Source organism: Monodon monoceros, unplaced genomic scaffold (assembly GCF_005190385.1).
Source record: "Monodon monoceros isolate NGI ecotype Baffin Bay Population unplaced genomic scaffold, NGI_Narwhal_1 Super_Scaffold_13, whole genome shotgun sequence".
In the NCBI taxonomy this organism is placed as follows: domain Eukaryota; kingdom Metazoa; phylum Chordata; class Mammalia; order Artiodactyla; family Monodontidae; genus Monodon; species Monodon monoceros.
Genome location: NW_021703769.1, coordinates 76,747,048 through 76,771,568, shown reverse-complemented (window position 1 = coordinate 76,771,568; position 24,521 = coordinate 76,747,048). Strand labels below are relative to the sequence as shown.

The window sequence follows — 24,521 nt, the reverse complement described above, 5'->3', positions numbered from 1 at the left end:
CTGACCTTTTATTTCCAGTCCAGGGAAGCGTCCTCGTTGCCCCCAGGAGCACGCCGTGCGAGATCGGAGGGCACCTGGCTCAGAGGAGGAGGTCCTTCCATTAGAAGGGCAGCAGGCCCGGGTGACTGTGGGGCCCCAAGGCGGTCTGAGCTGACCTGGCTGGGTCCCCACAGGCCAGGCCTGGAGAGATGTGTATCTAGGCACAGGGAACGGCCTTCTTCCCAGTCCCCAGACACGTCCTCCTGTGCAGGCTCCTGGGCCTCCCCAAGGCACCAGTACCAGATGCTCTGGCACTGGGCTGGCAGACATGTGGAGGGCAAACCCTGCCCATCTCCAAGGCGAGCACCGACCTAGGGGACCCGAGGGCGGCCCCCTACCTGCTGGTCCTGATGAGACTGAGCAAACAGGTCAGCAGCCGCTTTCCCAAGAGTGGGGTGGTCCCTGGAGAGGCTGCTGCCATTGGAGTCAGCTTCGCTCCAAACCTAGAAGCCCCAGCTGAGCATGCTGGGGAGGCCAAGACCCCGGGTAGCCTGGACGTGTGCTCCAGCGGGGGCAGGAAGGGCCTTATGAGTGGCTCTGGGCACCACACCGGGTGCAGGCCCTATGATGCCCTGTCTCACCTGGACTCCTTCAAGGTCCATATAGGCTTCGTTTCATAGACGAGCAAACTGAGATTCCGAGGCAGAGTACCTTTCCCAGGTCTTCTTGTCCATCAGTGGCAGAGCTTGTGTCCAGCCCCACTGCCTAAGGGCCAGCAGGGGGTGCCCGGGATGACAAAGTCAAATCTTACACGATAGGACAGCTAGCAGCAAGATCGTTGCCTTTTTATTAGCCATGGGGGTTCCTGAGCTTCTGGTTCCCTTTGTACACTTAAACCAGCATTTAACAATTGAGCCACAAGTATTTGGGAGTTCCACGTACAGGGGGTGCTTTTTTTGTAAAAGGAGCTCTGCCCATGTCACACCTCGAGGTCCCACTGCACCGGCCTTTCTGCCCCCTTCTCCCAGGGAGGGACCAGCAAGTGCTCTCCCAGGATGCTGGGCAGAGAGAAAAGGAAGATCCTCAGGTTAGCTGTGTACGCATGACCTGATTGGCCGCTCAGGCAAGGAGGGTCAGGCCTGGGACCCCAGGACCTGGACTCCTTAGCAGGGGAGGTTTGGGGCTGCTGTGGTTCCACAGGATGGCCTGCCAAGGAGTGGGTGGTGACCTCAGGAATGCCCATCTCTTGATTTCCACACATGTGGGGACTTGGTCTGGACCCACATGCCTCCCAGATTCAAAGGTTTAAGTCCAGGGACAACTCAATTTTTGGTCTCGTGTAGTAAGTACGGGAATTTGGAAAAATTTTAGTGTGTGCCTCATTTTCCCTGCAGTGTGTGTAAATAAAGATCTAGGAAGCTTAGTTAATCGCAACAGACTGAAACTAAAGCAGGGCTTGGGATGTATGAGCAGAAGTATGAGGGGCAGGTGGATGGAGGTGACTGCCTGCTCAGCTCTGTGCTTCCCTGGTATGCAGTGCTAGAATCTGGCAAACTGCAGGCTCAGGGGACAGCCAGCTTGGGCAGGAGTCCAGAAACTTCTACCGAAAGGCAGCAAGGAGCCTGCTGATGTTTGCCACACAGATTTTTTTTTTCCTTGGTTGATCTTTTCTTCTTTGGCTTCTGGATTTATTTTTTTTAAAAGATGTGTCAGAGAGAAAAGAAGTAGCATTTCTTGAAGTCCCTCCGGGAGCCGACCCCGGTGCGTGCCCTGCACACGCTGCCCCATGGCAGTCAATTCTTGCTTTATGGACGGGAACCAAGGCCGGGAGTCTTGCCTCTGGGTGATGGTGGAGACAGAGTCCCAGGACCAATCTCTGTAGGCATCCCAGGGAAGGAGACATCTGTTTAATATAATAGGCGTTTGCACGAAGGAAAGGGTAGGAGGTGATCACGTGGAAGCTACATAAACAGCCTTCCGGGGCCCTGGGAGCAGAGGGGGTCCTCTTGTCAGGGAAGCTAGCCCAAGGACATCTGTGCCCCCTGCTTCATCGAGCCCCTGAGAGTTTCCTTGAATTGCGGAGAGGTGGGCTGGCTGGGGCTGAGGGCCTAGAGGGGGAGGCGAGTGTCCCCCTTACCAGGCTCTCCTTTCAGATGATTGAGTCCAACGACATTTCAGGGGAGAAGATGAGGATGAAGGAGACTGTGGAGGGTGAGTGGCCGCTGGGCCGGATGAGATGCGGGGCTATGGGGAAAGGCTGGGCGGTTCTGCCTCTGAGCTGGGTCCCGCTTTGTTTTGCATCACCTGGCGATTGGTGAGAGCCGCCTACTGCGTGCACCAGCCACTCACCCACCAGGGGAGGAGGGCGGAGGCTCAGTTTATTGAGAACCTGATTGTATGTTTGGTTTTGTTATTTTTAAAATAGGTATAAAGTTCAGATTGTTCAAAGGGCATATGGTGAAGCATCCTCTATCCCCTACCTAGTTCCCTCCGCAAAGGCACGATGTTGCCCAGCTCATGTCTCTTTTCCAGAGATGGTTTATGCACATACAAGCACAGAGGTAACACAGATGGTGCCACACTTCCCACACTATTCGGGCCCCTTACTCTTTTTTTTGGCCACGCCGTGCGGTTTGCGGGATCTCAGTTCCCTGACCAGGGATTGAACCTGGGCCACGGCAGTGAAAGTGTGGAATCCTAACCACTAGACCACGAGGGAACTCCTTCGGGCCCCTTACTTCTTTTTGCCCATTTAATAATGTATCTTGGAGACTGCTCCCTGTCACCACATTCTTTTGTATGGTGCAGAATATTCCATCATGTGGAGCTACCGTCGTGTATTTAGCTGATGGATCATGGGTTGTTTCCAGTTTTTGTCTGTTACAAACCCTGCTGCAGGAAATTACCTTGCCCTCCATCAGGCTCAACCCGGGCCATCAGCAGTGAAAGCGCAGAGCCCTAACCACTGGACTGCCAGGGAATTCCCAAGGCTCAACTCATTTTTTTTTTTTTTTTTTGCTGTATGCGGGCCTCTCACTGTTGTGGCCTCTCCCGTTGCGGAGCACAGGCTCCGGACGCGCAGGCTCAGCGGCCATGGCTCACGGGCCCAGCCACTCCCCGGCATGTGGGATCTTCCCGGACGGGGGCACGAAACCGTGTCCCCGGCATCGGCAGGCGGACTCTCAACCACTGCGCCACCAGGGAAGCCCCTGGGTTTATTATTTTTAAAATGTATTCCATGGTTTCCTCTAGTACCTTTTAAGTTCCATTTTCTATGTTTAAATCTCTGATCCATCTAGAATTCTCTCTTCTATAAGGTGTGAGGTAAGGATCCATTTTTATCTTTTTTTCCCAAGAGTACCCACTTATGCCAGTACCATTTTTGAAAACCTCATCTCCTGCCTCCACTGATTTGAATTAACCATATTGACCATCTTTAAATTCCATCGGGTAATTGGCTCTATTTCTAGACTTTCGATTCCTTTCCAATGACTTGTCTGTCTCTTCATGTGCCATTTCTACAGTGTTTTGAAGCTTTGTTTATATTTCAGTTACTGGCAGGGCTAGTCTTCCTGTTCTGCTTTGCCAAAATTCTCTCAGCATTCTTTTTTTTTTTTTTTTAATCGAGACAAAATTAACGTAATTAAAATTAAAATTAACGTAAAATAAAATTAACCATTTTAAAGCAAACAATTCAGGGGCTTTAATACATTCACAGTGTCGTGCAACCGCCTCCTCTATGTAGTTCCCAGACCTTTTCATCACTCCAAGAGGAAGACGCATATACAGTATCAGTCACTGTCTACTTTCTCCTCACTGTGGCTGCTGACAGCTGCTAATCTGCTGTCTGTCTCTGTGGATTTGCCCATTCTTGATGTTTCATATAGATAGAACCATACAATATGTGGCCTTTTATGTCTGGTTTATTTCACTCGGCATAATATGTTCAAGATTCATCTGTGCTATAGCACGTGTCAGTGTTTCATTCCTGTTTATAGCTGAGTAATGTTGGCATCGTATGCATTGCCACATTTTGCTTATCCATTCACCTGTCGATGGGCATTTGGGTTGCTTCCACCTTTTGGCTCTTGTGAATAGCGCTGCATGCGCAGGTACTTGTTGAGTACCTGTTTTCAGCTCTTTGGGGTATATACTTAGGAGCAGAATTGTTAAGTCATAGTAATTGTGTGTTTAACTCTTTGAAGAAGTTTTTTGCCAGACTCTCTTGGCTAGCCTTGCTTACTTTCTCCAAGCGATTTTAGAATCAGTTTATCTAGCTCCACAAAAATTACAATCTGACTGGTATTTTTATTGGTATCATGTCAGATTTATAAATTAACTTACAGAAAGTTAATACTTTTCTAGCACTTTCCGTGAATCTTTTTCATGACTCTTCTGAGGCTGTCCAGTATTGAATGCACATGGCCAAGTGACCTGGGCACCATTACTATCCCCATTCTTCACTTGAGGAAGCTGAGACTCTTGAGAGTTAAGTTGCCCAAGACCACACAGTATTGGTGCCTCTTCTTCAGGGTGGGTTACCCAGAGGGACCACTGGAATGAGGAAGAACTTGGACTCCTGAGGCCAAGTGTGGCCCCATTTCAGGGTTTTGATGGAAGGGCCACCCCGTCACCCACTGGACCGCAGTGTTGGCCCTGGAGTATTGATGGCCCCTCATCTCTCCCTTCACCCCAGGCCTGCAGGACAAGCTGAACAAGAGGGACAAAGAGGTGACAGCCTTAACATCCCAGACCGAGATGCTCAGGGCCCAAGTAAGTGGTAAGTCTCCCTCCTTCAAGGCAGATGCGGGGAGCTTTCTTTGGGCCGTGTGCCAGTCCAGCAGGGGGTGGGTGGTACTGCGTCAGGGTGCCCTCCCCCACTCTGCCTTGAGGAGAAGGCGGCCTGGCCCAGTTCACATGCACTGGGCTTCCACCTGGCTTCCACCTGGACAGCAGTGAATGGGGAGCAGTAGCCCACACTCGGTCCATAATATAATTGGGGGCCCCAGCCAGCTTCTCTCCTCAGAGCCAGGTCTGTGTTCTCTGTGTTCTGAAATTGCATCACTAGTTCTCACTTTCTGGGCTTGAAGACCCTTGGGTTTCAGTCTCTCTACCTTTTGATACAGTATTTGTGCACCAGCCCCTAGAAGAAATACCAGGATTCCAGAATCAGGGAGAAGGTCTTTGGCCAGAGCAGAAAGCAAGGCACAGGGAGAATGAGGCCAGAGGGGAGACTGGGGAGAGACGGGGGGGTCTGGAATTTGTGACTTGGTGACAAACTGGCCTTGCTTCTTGTCCGCCAGAATGCCATTGGTGGTGTCCATGAGACGGCCCCCATCCTGGGAAATGGTTCCCACCCCCACTCCTATCCAGTGCCCATCACGTTCACGTGGCATAATTGGTCCCGACAAAGGTCAGTTGACCTCAGATTCCTCCGGGGCCAAGGTGAAGTTTTAGCTTTTCCTTGTCCAGGCAACAGTGTAAATACCCGGGCCCTGTCTCGGGAAGGGTGGACTGCTCTCCTGACACCAGAGGGCCCGGCTACTGTGTGGGAGCTTTGGTCTGCTTTTCGTGGTAGCTCTTCTCGGCCCCTCGCTGCCTGGCCCTACAGGACGAGAGAGGCCCACTCAGTGAAGTGTGTCCCTGTGACCCCTGGGAAACCTGCTCCTTGCCCGGGCTTTGGCCCCCAGGTGGGATAGATTCCCACGGTGATCCCAGCGCTCTCCCTCCTTGCCCTGCCGGCTGGCCCTTAGCACTGGAGAGCAAGTGCAGGTCGGGAGAGAAGAAGGTGGATGCCCTCCAGAAGGAGAAGCGGCGCTTGGAGGTGGAGCTGGAGGCCGTGTCCCAGAAGACCCATGACGCCTCCGGCCAGCTGGTTCTCATCAGCCAGGAGCTGCTCAGGAAGGAGCGGTGAGTCAGCCGTGGGCTGTGTGTTCAGACCTGCCTGACCCTCACTCCACCCAGTTAATATTAGCCAATCTTCTCCCGAGGCGGGGCAGGGATAGACCCGGTGGACAGATGGCTGGCATCACCAATGATCACCATATTGTGCACTGCTAAGCTCCGATGAAGCCTCAGAATCCTTCTTAACACAGTTCTCCAAGCAGAGCTTATAGGAAAGCTTAGTGGTTCCCAAGCATCCTGGGCCCAGGGACTCCTTGAAACTCTTAAAAATTATTGAGGATTCCCACCACCTCTTCCTTGAAGCTCTTCTTGGTTGATGTAGGCCACCGTGAGCTCCTCCATGCTTCTGTGGTACTTAGGATGGGAGTGGGAGATCAGCAGATTAAACAAGTAGAGATTTATTTTCCTCACATAACAAGAAATCTGGAGGTAGCTGTAGCTGGCATTTGGTTCAGTGGCTCAAGATATCAGTGCCAACACCTTTGTTCTCTTGGGTTCTGCTAGACTCTCCCTCGTGGTTGCAAGGTGGCTGCTGAAGCTCCAGCCATCAGGAGCCATCATTCCTAGCAGGAAGAAGGAGGAAAGGGAAAGGGTCAGTGCCAGCAGACTTCCACTTTGTTCTCAACTACCCATGGCTACCTAGAGAGGGAGTTTTCCCCTCCTCTATAGTAGATGCAAGCAAGGGAAAGAGCTTAGAAGGTGTGTGTCCTTTTCTCCCGTGCTGTGCCCATGGAAGACATTGCTACTTGATCACTGCACTCTTTTTCTGCAAAGCCCAGAATCGTTCTCACCACAGTACTCCAGGCAGCTACTGCCAGTTGATTAAGAGTTGACATAGGAAATAAAACTTATTTGACATCAGGCATTTAAAATGTCTTGCCACATGAGCTCTCTTGGATAAATGTTTTTTTAATTTAACTTTGGAATTATTATTTTTTAATTTGAGATAACATTGATTTATAACGTTATATAAGTTTCATATGTACATTATATTTCTACTTCTCTATTATTTAGTTTTTAATTAAACAAATACTATATTCTCTTTTTTAAATTTATTTTATGGAAGTATAGTTGATTTACAATGTTGTGTTGATTTCTGCTCTACAGTCAAGTGATTCAGTTATACGTGCATATACATTCTTTTTCATATTGTTTTCCATTATGGTTTATCACAGGATATTGAATATAGTTCCCTGTGCTCTACAGTAGGACCTTGTTGTTTATCTATTCTCTATATAATAGTTTGCATTTGCTAATCCCAAACTTCCAAATATTCTCTTTTTTAAAAAAAACTTCAAAATCATTCTAAGAAAGGCTAAGTCCTCTTGACCGTACCATCCCCGAATCCTGGCCCCTCTCGGGTTGTGGTTGGATGGTTTCGGGCCTTGTATTTCCTCTCTGGCCCCTTCTGGCACAGATGCTGTCTTAGTAGCCAGCGTCCCCCCTCAGGGTGGCCAGTCGCCAGGCACTTGGCAAATTGCGGAGCGCGGGAGGAGAGGGGCCCATCTGAGTGCAGGTGTTCTGTGTGCCCCCCGCCCCCTCCAGGAGCCTGAACGAACTGCGTGTGTTGCTTCTGGAGGCCAATCGCCACTCCCCAGGGCCTGAGAGGGACCTGAGCCGCGAGGTCCACAAGGCCGAGTGGCGGATCAAGGAGCAGAAACTCAAGGATGACATCCGGGGCCTGCGGGAACAGCTCACTGGGCTGGTACGTGGGGAAGGGGGAGGCCTGGGGATGGCGGACACCAGGGAGGGGCTGGGGCTATCTGCTGTCAGCCATGGAGACTGGTGACGTCCTGGAGCCACCCCAGGGATAGCCAAGTCACAGAGAGCGTTCAAAATCCCCTAGAACCACAGGCAAGGTCAGTGAGGCACCTGGTGAGGGGCCGTGGGCGGCCCCTTTTGTAGATATTGTGGTCGGCTGTGTGTCCGTCTGGGTGATGCAGTGCAGAGGAAGACTTCCTAAGAATCTCACCAGTCCAGAGGTGGGATGGGCTACCGGCAGGTGGTGAGCTCACCATCCAGAGAAGTAATCAACCAGAAACCAGCTCCTTGTTCAGGGTCCAACAGTGGCGATTCATGTGTGCATCTCAGGAAGGAGAGGGGAGCAGGGGCCTGACTGAGCAGAGTCTCCAGAGGTGGGCTGCGGTAGGCGAGTGATGCTGGTCGCACAGGACGGAACCATCCCACTCCATCCCCCTGTGGTCAGCCTTCAGGACGAGCCTGTGGCCGGTTCCTGGGCCTGGTCAACTCCAGAGCGTTGACGAGATAGGGTCTGGGAGGACGGGACGGCTGTCAGGGGAAGCTGCTCCAAAGCCCCTCGCTGCCCTCCCACCCAGCCACACAGGCTCAGCCACGCTGGAGGAGATGGAAGGAGAAGAGGGGCCTGCAGCCATGGAAGCAGCCCTGGGCCTACAGGGTTAAGGGAGAAGGGTATCACTCTGGCTGCACCCAACTGTGTGTGTGGGGACTACCGGGCCCAGCCGCCCTGCGGCCTTTCAGTCCTGGCAGGTCTGGCCAGCAGGGGGTTGGTTACAGAGCCCTCCGTGGTCCTCGTGGTGCTGTGAGCCTGGGCGTAACTCAGAAGCCAAGGCCCCGAGGCTGGTGTGGATTTGGGAGCTCTGATTCCAAGGCTTTCCCAGAGCCGCGTGGAGGGGGCAGAGCCGCGCTGACTGTCTCCGTGGGCCACAAGCTGGTCAAATTGACACGTGACTGGCTGCCCCTTACCCTAGGAGAGCCTCTCCCATGTCCCCCTGCACTGTCCTCAGTGCCACGGAGCTGCCCCCCCGGGAGAACTAGGGACGGGCTTGGTGGTTAGAAAACCTCCGGAACGAGGAAGGTTTGGGTGGAGAGGGAGGTTTGGGTAGAGGGTCAGAGCAGAGCAGAAGGACCCTGGAAGCACCGGCCCAGGGAGGGCAGTGCAGGGAAGCTTCGTGTGGGAGTGAGGAGGCTGGCCTGCCCACAAGGCAGGTGCATCTCCAGGTACCATGGTGGGCGGGGTCAGCTGCAGAGCACTTGGAAGGGAAGGGAAGGCATGTCCTGTTGGGGCAGGGGAGGGTTCTGAGGAGAGGTTTGGGGATGAGGCTGTAGGTCTAGAGGTGAAGAGGAGGGACCCACATAAACAGTGTGGAGGGAGGCGGCGGGGTGCAAGAAGGAAAGAGGGGGAGGAGGGGTCCTGGGTTTCAGGAACTGAAGAATATGGAGCATCTGACAGAGCCCGGGAATTCAGGGCGGGGGCCAAGGAAGATGCTTCAGAGAGGACCCTTAGGTGAGGGAGGGAGGCCTGAGGGGCATCCTGGTGATTCTCAGGCCTGACCCAGAGATGAGGCGGGACACATGAGAGTTTCCGGCCTAAAGGAGAGACCACCCTCCTGCAACACGTACACGCATGCACACGCTCCTCCTCTCTCCTGCTGCTTCCAGGACAAGGAGAAGCCCCTGTCGGACCAGAGGCGCTACTCCCTCGTTGAGCCGTCCTCGTGCTCGTCCCCGGAGCTCCTGCGGCTGCGGCACCAGCTGATGAGCACGGAGGATGCGCTGCGGGACGCGCTGGACCAGGCTCAGCAGGTGGAGAGGCTCATGGAGGCTATGAGGGGCTGCCCCGATAAGTCCCAGGTGAGCCGGGTCTCAGCCAGGTCCTGAGGGGAGAGACTCCGCCCTGCGCCCTGGGAGTCCCAGCCCAAGGGGTACATGGCTTTATCCTGAGGAGCTCAGACTAAGGGCGGAGCTGTCCTGAGAGCCTGTGTTTCCTGGGGTGTGTCCTGGGACCCCTACGCTGATGGGTTCTGCTCAGAGTTTGGATCCTGAGATGGTCCTGTTGGGAAACCCTCGCCATCTAGTGGACAAACCAGGAAATGCTGCCTGGTGAACCTTGCTCAGCGTCTTGCCCTCGACTCTTACAGGCCCCCGGCAATTCCGGTTCTGCAAATGGCATCCACCAGCAAGACAAGGCCCACAAACAAGAGGTAAGGGACACCCTGGCCCCGGGGAGATGCTCTGCCACTCCCACGGCCCTCCCGTACAGGCCGACTTCTCTGGAGAAAAACTTTGAAAAGCTACCAAAAATACACAGATACATCGTGCAAGAGGCTTTACAATAGGGTCGCTCACAGAGTGGGGCCAATGTAGTCAAACTTGATTCAATTACCATCCTGCTCTTTTAACCTTGTTTCTCTTTCAAAAAAAAAAAAAAAAAGAAAACCTTTTATTATAAAGTAATACATGCCTACTGGGCAACTTTTGGGGAAAAAAAATTTTAAATATATAAAGAAAATACTGGGAATTCCCTGGCGGTCCAGTGGTTAGGACTCCATGCTTTCACTGCCATGGGCCTGGGTTCAATCCCTGCTTGGGGAACTGAGATCCCACAAGACACGCAGCGAAACCAAAAAAAAAATACTTACCAGTAGCCCTTCTACCCAGAGATGACCAAGGTTAACATTTTTAAGTGATATCCCTCCTCAACTTTGCTAAGCATGTACATGTGTGTATGTGTATGGATGTACAGTCAATCCTCACTGTTCCGTATTTGCAGACTTACCTACTTGGTAACATTTATTTGTAACCCCAAACTCAATACTCATAGCACTTGCCTGGTCATTCGTGTACACCCATGCAGAGTGGAGAAAAAATTTAATCACCGGACATGCATGTTCCCAGCTGAGCTCATACAAAACACCGTGCTGCCTTCTTGTTTAGCTCATTCTGCAAACAAGTGTCCTTTTCACGGTCTATTTAGTGACATGTTTTTCACATTTTCATGCTTTTCTTCTTGGTGATTTCCGCCGTTTAAAATGGTCCCCAAGTGTCTTGCTGAAGAGCTGCCTAGTGTTCCTAAGTGGAAGAAGGCTGCAATGTGCCTTCCAGAAAGTACTTTAGAGAAGCTTCATTCAGGCATGAGTTACGGTGCTGCTGTCCTTGAGTTCATTATTAATGAGTCAACAATATATATTCAGTGAGGTGTCTTTAAACAGAAGCACACATGAAACATGGTTACATATTGATCAATCAACGAAAATGTCAGACCAGAGGTTTGCAGGAACTTTGTATTTCCACTGGGAGCAATGGTTCAGTATTTGCTGATTCCGCATCTGTGTGATTCTGTAGAACAGAACTCCTGCAAATAATTGTTATATGTATATGTATGTGTCTGTAGATGTGTGTACACATTAAGTTTTAAAAAAAAATTTATTGAAGTATAGTTGACACTTAGACATTAACTTTTTATTTGGAAATAATTTCAAGCTGACAAAAAAGTGGCAAGAATAAAATTAGCACCTAGAGCATCAGCTCTCCTTTTCCCCAACATAACATGTTGTTAATCTTTTGCCCCATTTGCTTTATCTTTTGTTCTCTATGTGTAGATGTGTGTGTTATATGCGTGGAGTATTTTTCTGAACCATTTGAGTATAATTGCATGTGTCATGGTCCTTAATACTTCAGTCCGTATTCCTGAGAAAAAGGACGTGATTTTACATAAACACAGTACAATTCACAATCTCAGCGACTTCCCTGGTGGTGCAGTGGTTAAGACTCCACGCTCCCAATGCAGGGGACCTGGGTTTGATCTCTGGCCAGGGAACTAGATCCCACATGCATGCCACAACTAAGAGTTTGCATGCCACAACTAAGGAGCTGGTGAGCCACAACTAAGGAGCCTTCCTGCCACAACTAAGGAGTCCATGTGCCACAACTAAGGAGCCCACCTGCCGCAACTAAAAGGAGCCCACGTGCCACAACTAAGGAGATGAGAGCTACAACTAAGGAGCCCGCCTGCCACAACTAAGATCCTGTGCAACCAAATAAATAAATATTTTTTAAAAATTAAAAAAAATCTCAGCAAATGTAATGCTGATATGAGATTTATATCCAATCACTCTCCATACACAATTTCTTCACTTGACCCGGGAGTGTCTTCAAAGCTCTTTCCCCCTCAGTACAGGATCCAGTCTAAGGTTGAGTCAGCTCATTGCATTTACTTGTTATGTCTCTTTAGTCTGCTTGAATCTAGAACATTTCCTCAGCTTCACTTTGATTTTTATGACATTGATATTTATTTATTTATTTATTTATTGGCTGTGTTGGGTCTTCGTTGCTGCACGCAAGCCTTCTCTAGTTGCAGTGAGCGGGGGCTACTCTTTGTTGCGGTGCACGGGCTTCTTACTGCGGTGGCTTCTCTTGTTGCGGAGCACGGGCTCTAGGCGCACAGGCTCAGTAGTTGTGGCTCACGGGCTCTAGAGCGCAGCGTCAGTAGTTGTGGTGCACGGGCTTAGTTGCTCCGCGGCATGTGGGATCTTCCCAGACCAGGGCTCAAACCCGTGTCCCCTGCATTGGCAGGCGGAATCTTAACTACTGCGCCACCAGGGAAGTCCCGACATTGACGTTTTTGAAATACAGTCCTCCCTCCTTTTTTAATAGAAGATTCCTCCTTTGAGGTTTGTCCGATGGCTCCTGCTGCTCAGAGCCAGGTTCTACAACTGAGGCTGGAATACACAGTCAGTGCCACATTCTCCTCCGGGCATCACGACTGCGGTGTGTGATGTCCATCCGCCCTTCATTCCTGAGTGAATCTTGATCACCTGGTCAAGGTGTTGTCTGACTCCTCCGCTGTATAGTTGCTGGTTATTTCCTAACGAGCATTCGGTGGAGACCCTGGAAGACCTTGTGAATCCTCTGTTCCTCACCCAGATGTCCCCTGGATTCATCATCCATTCATGAATCTTGCCTGAGCCGGTCTTTACTGTGATGGTTGCAAAGTAACATAAATTACTATACTGTATTGTATTATTATTATTTTTTTGGACACGCCGCGCAGCTTGTGGGATCTTAGTTCCTCCACCAGGGATCAAACCTGGGCCCCCTGCAGAGGAAGTGCGGAGTCCTAACAACTGGACCGCCAGGGAATTACCTAAATTATTTTAATGGAGTAGGTAGTGTGCTCTATATTCAATTTCACCTCTTGTTTTTTTTCACTGAATATTTTCTCTCTTCCTTAAGCAGTCTTTGTAAAGTCTATGTTTTATAAAATTGTGGGTGGAAAATTTGTTTCCTAAAACTTCATGGACCTGACTCCCTTGCTGGGAATGTCTTTGCTGTGTTGTGTTTTAAGAGGTTGCCTGGTGGCCTCCACCCCACAGTTAGCCACTGGCATTCGCCCACAGTGTTAGAGAGCCCACCTGGGGCCCAGGTGCTAGCCCGATTAGGCTCTGTCCCCGGCTCGCTGTGTGACCTTTGGGCCAGTGAGGCTGGAGCACAGGAAGGAAGGCTTGTCCTTCCAACTTGGCCAGTGGGCCCACGGCCGCAGGCGCTCGTGTAGAGACAGGAGAACCTTGACCACAGCATCTGCTGAGGGCCTGGCCCTGTGAGTGAGAAGCAGAGAGAGATGGGCGCGGGGAGGAGGGAGCCCTGCACAGGACCCGAGAGCAGGGTGGAGGCACGGAGCTGTAGCGGGACGTGGTGGGGTTGTGTCTGCAGAGGAACTGCCTGTACCAGGCACCCTGGGAGTTGATGTCCAGAGCTTGTGCGGCTCTGTCCTGCAAGGCACACGGGGGTCATCCTGGTTTACAGACGCGAAAACTGAGGCTTGGGGTCTCAGCACCAGTTTTCCTTTCCTCGGATCCAGCCTCCGTGCAGGCCCTCAGAGCTGTCCGTAAAACCCACCTGCTCTCGCCTCTTCCCCTTAATTCTCATAAGCTGCTCCCACCCGGCCTCCTGTCTCACCATGCCCCAAACACACAGCGAAGAGACTGCTCCTGCCTCAGGGCCTTTGCACATGCTATTCCCTTTACCTGGCCCAGGTGGGTCTCCTCCCCCAGCCCCACCCCACCCCCTCTGCCGCTTGTCCCTATGCCCACTGAGACACTTGCTGACCAAGCCCATTCTCTCTCCAGGACAAGCACTGACCCTGAGGGACACTGTGGAGCTGCCCGGTCCACACCAGAGCCCCTCCAGCCTGCCCCAGCGGCGCCACCTCCAGGCAGGGGCCAGGACTGTCGCTTTGGAGAAGAGAACAGTGTAACAATAACGTACCCACGGCCGCGGACAATCCCCTACCCCGACCCCCCTGCCGGACCAGGAGGCTTCCTCAAGCGCGACCTTCCACAGAAGGCGGTACAGCCCCGGCCTGGCCCCCGGGACCTTGAGCCTGGACGCCCTGGACGCCCTGGACACCCCGGCGGTTTCTGGAGTTGGCTTGGGGAGGCCGAGGTGATCCGGCCAGGCCCCCTCCCCAGAAGGAGCTGCCCTGAGGACCATCGTGGCCCTCTGGGCATGTCCCTGCCCTCCCTTTCTTCCCCTTCTCCTGGGTCCCTCTCAGACCCCAGAGCCATTGTTCCGGGAAGGGGCCAGAGGAGGGCTCCAGCTTCTCCTTCCGGCACCAAGGAGGGAAGTCCAGCCCTTAGGAGCCAGGTGGGGGACCCCCTTTTCTGCAGCTGCTTCCAGGCCAAGGCAGTCCCCAGGGCTTCTTGTCCCCGCATACTGAGCCTCTTTCATGCAGTGGTACAAGCTCCCTTCAGCCTGTCTGCCCAGTGAGGCCCCAGGTTCAAAGTGCTTGGGAGGCAAGGCCCTTCGTTCCCACCCTGACCCCAACGCACACACGGCTCCGAGCTGCTGGCCGGAGGGTAGTCACCAAGGCCGGGAGCCACAGTATTGGGAAAGTCTGGAAGCCCCTCTCCTTCCTGTACCCCCTACCCCAAGTGACCTGGCTTGGAGCTGGGGCAGGGCGGCCCCAGGGGGGCCCAGGACTAGGGCTCTGGGTATGTTTTGATCGGTCAGTAACGTGCTGTCCCCTGGGTTGACTTGATGTTCCGAAACCGGGCCTGCCACCTGCGCTCACCCATGCAGACCCCGACACATACACCCACTGACCCTTGGCACACACACACTCAGAGGGGTCATGAGTGCACACGTGCCATGTAGGTGGGACTTATGCAGTCAGCCACACTCAGACCATGTGGACGCTCACCCTCGGGTTCCAGGACCAAGCCCCAGGCCTGGCAGGGCCGTGTGCTCCTGCGACCTCGCCGTGCACATACACAGCCGGGTGCACATGGGTGAGCCTTCAGGGGGGCGTGGCCACACATGCACAGGAACACACAATCCGACAGCCCCCTTTCAGTGGCACAAGGCATCTGCCTTGGGCTTTCTAAGCCCTGTCTTCTGTAGCCAAGAAAAGAGCCCAAGGATGATTGGGACAAGAAAAATCTCCCTGCCTCCCCCGCTTCCCCTCGAGCCCTGCCAGGTTACTCCAGCCTCATGCATAGTGGGAAAAGACAGCGTCTGCCCAAAGCCCCCACTCTTAGAGCTGGAGGGCCCATGGGTGACTGCCTTGTACCCTGCAGCATCTCTGTGGAGGGCCTGCCCCTCCTCCCGCAGCTCAGGGAGAGTGCTCACAGGGGCCTCTCCCACTAGGGGCTAGAGGGGGGAATCTGATGGCCCATCACGGTGTTCCTGAATTGCACCAGGACAGGTATGCAGTTGGTGCCCTGGGAGCAGCCCAGGTAGCCTCTGAGTGCTCCTGGGTACAGGTGGGTGGTGTTCACGTCCCTGCCCCAAAGCAGCCCATCCTGGGGATGGCCAGTTCGTCCCATCGGCCCCTTCCCCTCTCCCCGTTGGCTTTCGGTAGCTCTTGCATGCGGTTTTATTAACAACGGTCTAGGAGCAATGCTGTAGTGGCTTAACCCAGAGTCAAATTCTACTCTTTCCAGCAGTCAGGCAGCCGCCCTGCCCACTGGAGATTAGTCTACTAACAGCCAAAAGCCCACACCGGGAGGGGCTGAGCCCCGGGGCGGGCTGGCGGGTGGCGAGTGCTTTCCCTGTGAGCATCTGCGCCTGCCCAGTGTGTGCTCAGCCACGCCCCCTCCCCTGGTCCTCCTGCACCCTTCCCTTCCCCAAAGTGGAATTGTTGAAGTGTGGCGAGTCCGTGCTCGAGACAATAAAGCTTGTGACTGAGGTCCAGGACCCCTGCAGTTTCTGCTTCTCTCTGTGGGTTCCCTGGGCTCCCCCATCCTCTCTCAGCTCACTGGCACCCTGGTGCCAGGAGTGTGTCTTGATCCTGTTCCTGGTGGACTGCCAGCTAATTCTTACTCAGGTGTGAATGGCTGATGAGAGCCTCAGAGGGCCTGGTGTGGCTGCCATGTCCAAGGAGAGGGAGCTCAGCAAGAACAGGCAGAGAACCAGAGATGGGGGGCAGCAGCGGAGGCCAGGCAAGGTTGCCAGAGAGGTCTGGGGGGTTGGATTTGAATCTGTTGGAGGTATAAGTGGGCCCACAAGGAACAATCGAAAATACAAAATAGTATGTACAAGATAGTGATGGATCAGCTAACACAAGTTTGATGCGTTTGGTGAGAACACTTAAGACTTCAGTAGCTAATCCTGTCTCCTGCAGCAAGATGTCTATGGATCAGATGGTCAAAGTTTTGCAAGCTTTATGGTCATTTTGCAGGCTGTGCAGTTGAGGGTCCTCCCCCCCGCCCCCATGGAGACTGAACAAGGCTCTCGAGGTTAACAGCTGAACGTACCCAGAAGATTTGTGCTCCTTCTCAGGCACTGTATCAGCAGAGTCCTGGAGGAAGCAGTGGGGCCATGTGAGGGGGAATGAGAGTTTAAGGAGGGGTTGTGTGCACAGGTGTGGACAGGGCAAAGGAAACCTATGAGGGTCTCTACTACCCCCCACCCCCTGCCGCTCTTGCCAGCCCCTCCCATTGGCTGAACACAAGCAGAAGCCAAGGCAAGGGAGCCTATTGGAGGCCGTAGAGGTCAGCTCCTGGGGCACAGCCAGGATGGAGAGGGGGGTGCACAGTGGGGCTGGAGGTGGGGACAGATGGAGAGCAGTCAACACAGTGTCCATCCGGGGCAGATCTGGGATAGATTGAAACAGCAGCCAATTCTTAGGTTTCTGGCGCCTCCGATATAAATGGTCTCTATCTTTCCAGAACTCATCAGCCCAGTATTCTGAAATGCAGAGAGCTTCTGCAAAGATCCTTTCCTCTGAGACTTACCAAGCACCGCTGTGACTTATTGGGTTTTTTTTTTCCATTTTACCCAAGGCACTGTGTTAGCCCAGTCACCCACCTGGTGATGATGCTAAGTGGGTCACCCTCCCCGAGGTAAAGCGTTTCCGGGACCAGTTTAACCTTCGGTGGGAACTCCACGCTGGGGGCTCGTGGTCGGAGAAGAGAGAGACCCCCCCCACCCGCTCATGGCTCCCAGGCCAGCAGTTGACGTAACCCTGTGTTAGCTGCGGTGAAGAAGAGGTTGCTGGGGGCGGGGGCGGGGAGGAAGGAAGTGTGGGCAGGCAGGGACTGTCAAGGGAAGGGCGAGGGGCCTGGTGTCTCTGGCCCTTACAGGGGCTGAGGGTGCATGTGACCTGAGGCCAGATGGAGAAGGAGGGCTTGAATCTCATGGAAGGAGCTTCCTGAGTCCTTATCTGTCCGGGGCTTGGCATCCAGGAGGTGCGGGATGAAAGGAGGACACCTGAAGGAGAGTGAGGGGGCTGTCCGCCAGGGGTGAGGTGGTGACGACAGCCTGCCACAGAGTCCTGCTCACAGGGGCTCAATGCCTGGGGGGCGGGAAGCCCAGGGGTGGGGACTCAGGGAGGTGTGTGCAAAGTCAAAGACCTGGAGGGCAGCCTTGAGCCCTTCAGAGCTGTACCCCTTGGGGAGGGGGTGTCTCTGACAGCATCACCCTGGGAAGAGCTCAGGCACTGGACGTCCTTGGGGTCCAGCCCAGCCCGCCACCCTCTGGCTGTGGGCCAGGCCCATTTCTCCACTTTCCTGAGCCTCAGTTTCTTCATCTGTAAAATGGAGAAAATGAAACTGATCTTGTGCACCGTGGGGTCTAAATGAGACCGTGAGAAGCCCTTAGCTTATGGGCTACACCTGGTGGTTTCCTTCACTCTCCCAGCCTAGCAGGGAAGTTGTCCTTTCTCCATCTGTAGGCCTCTGGGAGCCCTCACCCCCAGCTTGGTGGGCCCCTGGGCAGTCCAGTTTAGAGGCAGCAAGCTCGCTCCCCCCAGAGCCGGGTCTGGGGTATGGGTGGCAGGGGGCGGGAGCCTGCCAGTCTGGGCAGAGGGTGTCTCGACACCACCCTGGATCGATTTTTTGGTTTTTCGGGGCTGCACCACGCCACATGCAGGACCTTAGTTCCCCAAGCGGGAATCGAACCCTGCAGTGGAAACGCAGAGTCGTAACCGCTGGACCACTAGGGAATTCCCCTTGACTTTCCTAACTTTTAAGTGTTGAGATAATGTCAGCCATACAGAAGAACTGCGGATAGAATTCCTACACACCCTTCACCAGCTTCCTCTCGAGTAAACCTCTTGTCCAACCACAGGACGATGATCCAAATTAGAACACTGACGCTGGTAGGGTGCTGTGGACTCAAGTACAGACCTTATTTGGATTTCACCAGTTTTTCCTCTAAATATCCCTTTTCTGGTCCGGGATCCCATCCGGATCCCACAGGGCATGGATTCATCATCCAGTCTGTAGTTTAGCGGACTTTCCTGGTGTTTCACGACCTTGACACAGCGTCCCCCAGTTTGGTCTGTCTGGTGTTTTCTCACGATTAGATGGAGCCCCGAGGTGGTGTGTCCTGTCGCTGCCCCGTATCGGGGGCACCTGATTTCAGTCAATCTGTGTTACTACCGATGATGCTTCGTTAACCTCGATCGCTTGGTTAAGGTGATGTGTGCTAGTGTCACCGACCAGGGTTCCTGGCCTTCCCCAATCTATAGAAATTGACTAGAGGCCAGACAAGAAATTTGGGCAAGGCTTTCCTGGGGCCCCTGCTGCAGCAGGGGGCGGTGAGAACAAACAACAGGTTCCCTTGCTCGCTCCCTGAGGGGGGCAAGCTTGTTTCTTATATGGGGTAAGAGTAGGGGTGTGTCCAGGGGTCGGGCCGGAGGGTTGGCTTAGGAGTTTTGCCCACCCCTTAGTTGATGCTGTGTGCAGGGTCCAGGTGCAGTACCCTGCTTTCACTCTTCAGTCCCATACAGTTTCTTTGTATTTTGTTACTCAAGGAGAGGTGTGTCCAGGTGCAAGCATTGCAGCACTGCAGCAGAGGGTCCCAGGTCCCAGCCTGTCTCACTTGGATTCTCCACTGTCAAATGACTCTTTTTTTTTCCGTTTCTAATCGTAACTATTTGGGAGGATATACTTTGAGATCGTGCAAATGTCCCATTTCTCCTTAAACTTTCACCACTGATTTTTGCATCTGTCCACGGAGCTTGCCTGCTGTAATTATTACTATGATATTCTAGTAGCGGTTTTCTAGTTCTCCCATTCTGTCTCCATTTATTAACTGGAATTGTTCTGTAAGAGAGAATTGTTTCTTCTCCCCCATTTATTTATCTATGTATTTATTTTGCTATGGACTCATAGATATTTATTCCATACTTTGGGTTATTATCCAATACGATTGTTATTTACTTTATTGTTCAAGTTGTTCTAGCCCTGACCATTGGGAGTGCCTTCAGTTGGCTCCCCTGTCCCTTTTTGTTTTGGTTTGGTTTTTTTGGCCCGCACCTCGCAGCACGTGGGATCTTAGTTCCCCGACCAGGGATCCAACCCATGCCCCCTGCATTGGAAGGTGGAAGTTTAACCATTTAACCACGGAGGAAGTCCCATCCCCTGTCCCTTTGATGTGCCCTCATCCTTTTGTCTTTTGAGCACTTCCATACTTTCTACAGTATGCTCCAAACTCATTTTGTATTTTTCCTGCCTCAGCCCTGGAATCAGCCACTGAGATAAGAATCTAAAACACAAGCAACCAAAGGGGAGAAAAATAGATCAATTGAATTTCATCAAAATTTAGACCTTTTTTTGCCTCAAAGGATATACACCAAAGGTGAGAAAAAATGTTTGCAAATCATTTACCTGCTAAGGGTCTAGTATCCAGCATATATATAAGGAACTCTTTCACTCAACAATAAAAAGATAAATACCTCAATTTAAAGTAGGCATAGGGGGACTTCCCTGGTGTGCAGTGGTTAAGAATCCGCCAGCCAATGCAGGGGACGTGGGTTCAAGCCCTGGTCCAGGAAGATCCCACATGCCGCAGAGCAACTAAGCCCGTGCACCACAGCTACTGAGCCTGCACTCTAGAGCCCGTGAGCCACAACTACTGAGCCCAGGTGCCACAGCTACTGAAACCTGTGCACCTAGAGCCCGTGCTCAGCAACAAAGAAAAGCCACTGCAATGAGAAGCCCGCACACCGCAATGAAGAGTAGCCCTGTGCACAGTAAAGAAGACCCAACACAGCCAGAAATAAATTAATTAATCAATTTTTTAAAATAAAATAAAATGAGGCAAAGGATCTGAATACACATTTTTCCAGAGCAGATGGACAAATGGCCAAGAAACACATGAAAAGAAGCTCAGCATCGTTGGTCATTGGGAAATGCAAATCAAAACTTCAATGAGTGGACTTCCCTGGTGGTGCAGTGGTTAAGAATCCGCCTGCCAATGCAGGGGACACGGGTTCAATCCCTGGTCCGGGAAGATCCCACATGCTGAGGAGCAACTAAGCCCGTGTGCCACAACTACTGAGCCTGAGCTCTAGAGCCCGCGAGCCACAACTGCTGAGCTCGCGAGCCTACAGCCCGTGCTCTGCAACAAGAGAAGCCACTGCAGTGAGAAGCCCACGCACCGCAGAGAAGAGTAGCCCCCGCTCACCGCAACTAGAGAAAGCCTGCGCGCAGCAATGAAGACCCAATGCAGCCAAAATTAAATTAAATTAACTGAATAAATAAAACTTCAATAAATAAATAAAACTTCAATCAGAGGGGAATTCCCTTGCAGTGGTTAGGACTCTGTGCTCACTGCCGTGGCCTGGGTTCAATCCCTGTTCAGGGAACTAAGATCTTGTAGTGGGGTGGCACTAACCCCCACCCTCCCAAGAAAACCACTTCAGTGAGATACCACTTCACACCCACTAGGAGGGCTACAATTAAAAGGCAGACGGTAACAAGTGCTGACAAGCTTGTGGAGAAATTGGAATTCTCATACATTGCTGGTGGGACTGTAAAATGGTGCAGCCACGTGGGAAAATAGCTTGACAGTTCCTCAGAATGTTAACCATAGACTTACCATATGACCCAGCAATTTTACTCCTAGGTATATACCCAAGATAAATTTTTAAATGTCCACACCAAAACCTGTGCACAAATGTTCACAGCAGCATTCTTCACAGTAGCCCCAAAGTGAAAACAGCGCAAATGCCCATCAGCTTTGACTAGATAAACAAAATGTGGTAGATCCACATAATGGAATATTTTTCCACCATAAAAAAGAATGAAATATTGATACATGCTACCAGGTGGATAAACCTCCAAATCGTGATGCTAAGTAAAAGAAGCCAGTCATAAAAGGTCACATACCCTATGATTCCATTTAAATGAAATGTCCAGAATAAATTCATAGAGATGGAAAGCAGATTGCTGGTTGCCAAGGTCTGATGGGAAGAGGCAGTGGGGAGGAAACTGCTTAAGGGAGGTAGGGTTTGACTTTGGTGTGATGGAAATTTTTTGAAACTAAATAGAAGTGCTGGTTGTTGGACTTCCCTGGTGGTCCAGGGCATAAGAATCCGCCTTCCAATGCAGGGGACGTGGGTTTGATCCCTGGTCGGGGAACTAAGATCCCACATGCTGCAGGGCAACTAAGCCCACACGCCACAACTACTGAGCCCTCGCGCTGCAACTAGAGAGAAGTCCACGCGCTGCCATGAAGATCCCGCGTGCCACAACTAAGACCCGACGCAGCCAAATAAATATTTTTTAAAGCAACATCTTTTAAAAAAAGTCTATTAATTTTTACAGTGAAGACAAGGTTAAATATAATGAAAAAAGAAAGAAGGGGAAGGTCTCATACCTTGGGGGGCAGGGCCTGGCACACATGCAGTGGGGTCTGGTGAGGGGGAAGCTTGTCCATTTCTTTTATGGAAACTTGTCCATAACTACTGAGCCCGCGCACTCTAGAGCCCGCGTGCCGCAGCAAAAGATTCCCGCATGCCCCAACGAAGATCCCACATGCCAGCAACGAAGATCCTTCGTACCACAGCTAAGACCCAACATGGCCAAATAAATAAATAAATATTTTTTTTAAAAAGTGTTGGTTGTATAACGTCATGAAAATACTGAATGCCACTAAGTGATCATTTAATCATTTAAAATGATTAATTTTATGTGATATAATTTTCACCTCAGTAAATTACTTTTTAAAAAAGAAAACGAATTTTACATTGTGATAATTGCCATGTTTCCACATGTGTACCAGTAAGATTGTGGGAGGAGTGTGACTTGTTCATATTAACACCAAACTGTATTGGTAATCTTTGTTAAGCCGTGATGTGTGAACTTTTTTATTTGTTCAGCTAATTTCAGAGAAAAAAATTGCCAAGAACCTGAGCAGGCTTAAGAACTGGACAGTCTGATTTTGTATTCCAGCTCAGCCACTTACCAGGTTTATGACCTGCACCAGACCCCTAAACCTCCCCGAGCCTCTGTTTTTCCATCTCCAGTATGGCAGGGATAGTGGGATACATCTTATGGGATTGTTGTGACATCCCCTCCCCCCAACACAGGGTCTGTCTCCTGGGGGGTGCTGGTCTCAGGAACCGGGATTTCTCTTGTCCCACTTCCCTTCTTTACTCCGAATTCCTGGGGAAACATCAGTCAGACCAGCTAGGTCAGTTGGGAGGTCTTGGCCATATCCTCCTGAGGGAACTGGGGGTGAAGCTGGAGGGTGGGTGAAATACACAGCCCTGGATCCGCGGGAACCCACCTGGCAAGCCAAGCCTGTGATGCTTCCCACTCACCAGCAGGTGTCACCCTCGGCCACCTCACCACTGCGTATCAATCCACCGTGGATGGATGCGGAAGGGGAGACTGAGGCCCAGAAGGCACATGGCCACGTTCACAAGCCAGAACCAGATGGGGACCCAGATGTCCCAGTGCGTGACCCTAGAGCTCTCCGCCCCTGTGGCCTCCGAGTCTTGCTTCCGGGCTCTATGTGAGTATCTATCTGGGACCCAGGCCAGCTGGGGGTGGATATTCATTCCATCACAGGACCCTGCTGACCAGGACCTGACCCATCTCCCTCCTCCCATCACGGTGGCCTCCCCACCCTGCAGGACCTCGGGTCTTGTCTTTGTTTTTGCGGTACGCGGGCCTCTCACTGTTGTGGCCTCTCCCGTTGCGGAGCAGAGGCTCCGGACGCGCAGGCTCAGCGGCCATGGCTCACGGGCCCAGCCGCTCCGCGGCATGTGGGATCTTCCCGGATCGGGGCACGAACCCGTGTCCCTTGAATCGGCAGGCGGACTCTCAACCACTGAGCCACCAGGGAAGCCCAGGACCTCGGGCCTTGATGTACCCACTCCTAACTCTAGGCTCTACCCCCTCCATGGAGATGCCTCCTAGACCTAGAATCTCTGTCCTAAACGTTTTCTTCATGTCCCCCTTGCCAACCCCAACTCTGGGTACTTTTTCTGGTCCCCCTCCTACCCCCAAGAGTGGCTGAAAAATGTCTTAAGACAGAAGTGTGGAGCCCAGTGTAAATTTAGGAGACAATATGGGATAGAGCAAATAACCAGGAGACTGAGTTCTAGAGTCTTCTCTGGAAACTTGGGCAAAGTTTTCTGCTCTTTCGCTCGGGTGTCCCAGCAGAGGGAAGGACCTGCTGCCTCCAGGGCTGCCCCAACGCCCATCTAGATGCCCCTTACAGCCTCCTTCTCCCAGTCACAGTGACCACCCTCCCCTCTGACCCACACAGACAACTTTGCCTCCAATTTCCCAGAAGCCTTGAGCCTGAAATTTACCAGGAACCTCTTCATTATGCCCCTAGCTAAGTGTGCATCTCTGGACTTCATTATGTTTGTCACTTTCTATCCTTCATTTCTCAGTCCTGCGTGGACCTCCCCCAGGTACCCCGTCCCCCTTCTCACAACTCAGCCCTCAGATCCTGGCTCAAACCCCATAGCCTCAGAGAAACCATTCCAAGTGGCAAGACACACACACACATAACCTGCGTTTTTCTCCCCCTGCACGTTCCCCATCCCCTCATGGCACAGACCACATTCTGAACTTGTGTACCACCTGTCTCTCCCAGGGGCAAGCACCGTGTGGGGCTCACTCCATATCCCTCACAATTAGCCCAGTGCCTGACACAGAGTAGATGCTCAATAAACAGTTGTCAGATGGCTCTATCCTCACCTGACATACACACCTAAACCTTCAGCCTTGCTTTCCACTTGGCCATCTTCCTTGAACTCCAAACATTCCCAGGTTTGCCCTCCATTCTAAAAAATATAGCCCTTTATGGGTCTCTTAATTGTCCTCATTTACTTGTAATCTGAGTTTATTTTCTGTATCTGTAAACTTCTCCAAGATTTTTTGCTCTTGTTTCCTTTAAAACGGTTTTTCTCTTAGTCCTCTTTCAAGTTTACTTCTTATTTAGAAGGTAAACAGCACCGTCTTCGTTCTCAAAGTCACTTCTTCATCCAGGGTCCCGTCCTCTTGAAAATCTCTTTATCTCGTGGGTGGTTGTCTGCATCTTCTTAAATGCTTACATCTTTACCTTTCCTAGGTTTAATCTTTTAATCTCAGACGTTAGGCTTTGATCTTCAATCTTAAATCACATTCATTTTG

The 24,521-nt window shown here is 51.9% G+C and overlaps 1 protein-coding gene across 3 annotated transcripts in view; it reads left to right on the top strand.

The window, feature by feature from the left end:
* The window catches only part of CLIP2 (CAP-Gly domain containing linker protein 2), a 76,289-nt gene extending 60,458 nt beyond the window's left edge, over window positions 1–15,831 (top strand). For 2 of the 3 annotated variants that reach the window (XM_029220582.1, XM_029220584.1), the window contains 7 exons: window positions 2,133–2,190; window positions 4,676–4,759; window positions 5,733–5,889; window positions 7,429–7,588; window positions 9,304–9,495; window positions 9,783–9,845; window positions 13,770–15,831. In XM_029220582.1, coding sequence (XP_029076415.1) covers window positions 2,133–2,190; window positions 4,676–4,759; window positions 5,733–5,889; window positions 7,429–7,588; window positions 9,304–9,495; window positions 9,783–9,845; window positions 13,770–13,781 — 726 coding nt within the window. In that variant the 3' untranslated portion in view covers window positions 13,782–15,831. The remainder of the gene's footprint in view (window positions 1–2,132; window positions 2,191–4,675; window positions 4,760–5,732; window positions 5,890–7,428; window positions 7,589–9,303; window positions 9,496–9,782; window positions 9,846–13,769) is intronic. The other variant, XM_029220581.1, reaches the window with a different exon arrangement.
* Window positions 15,832–24,521: the final 8,690 nt, after the last annotated feature.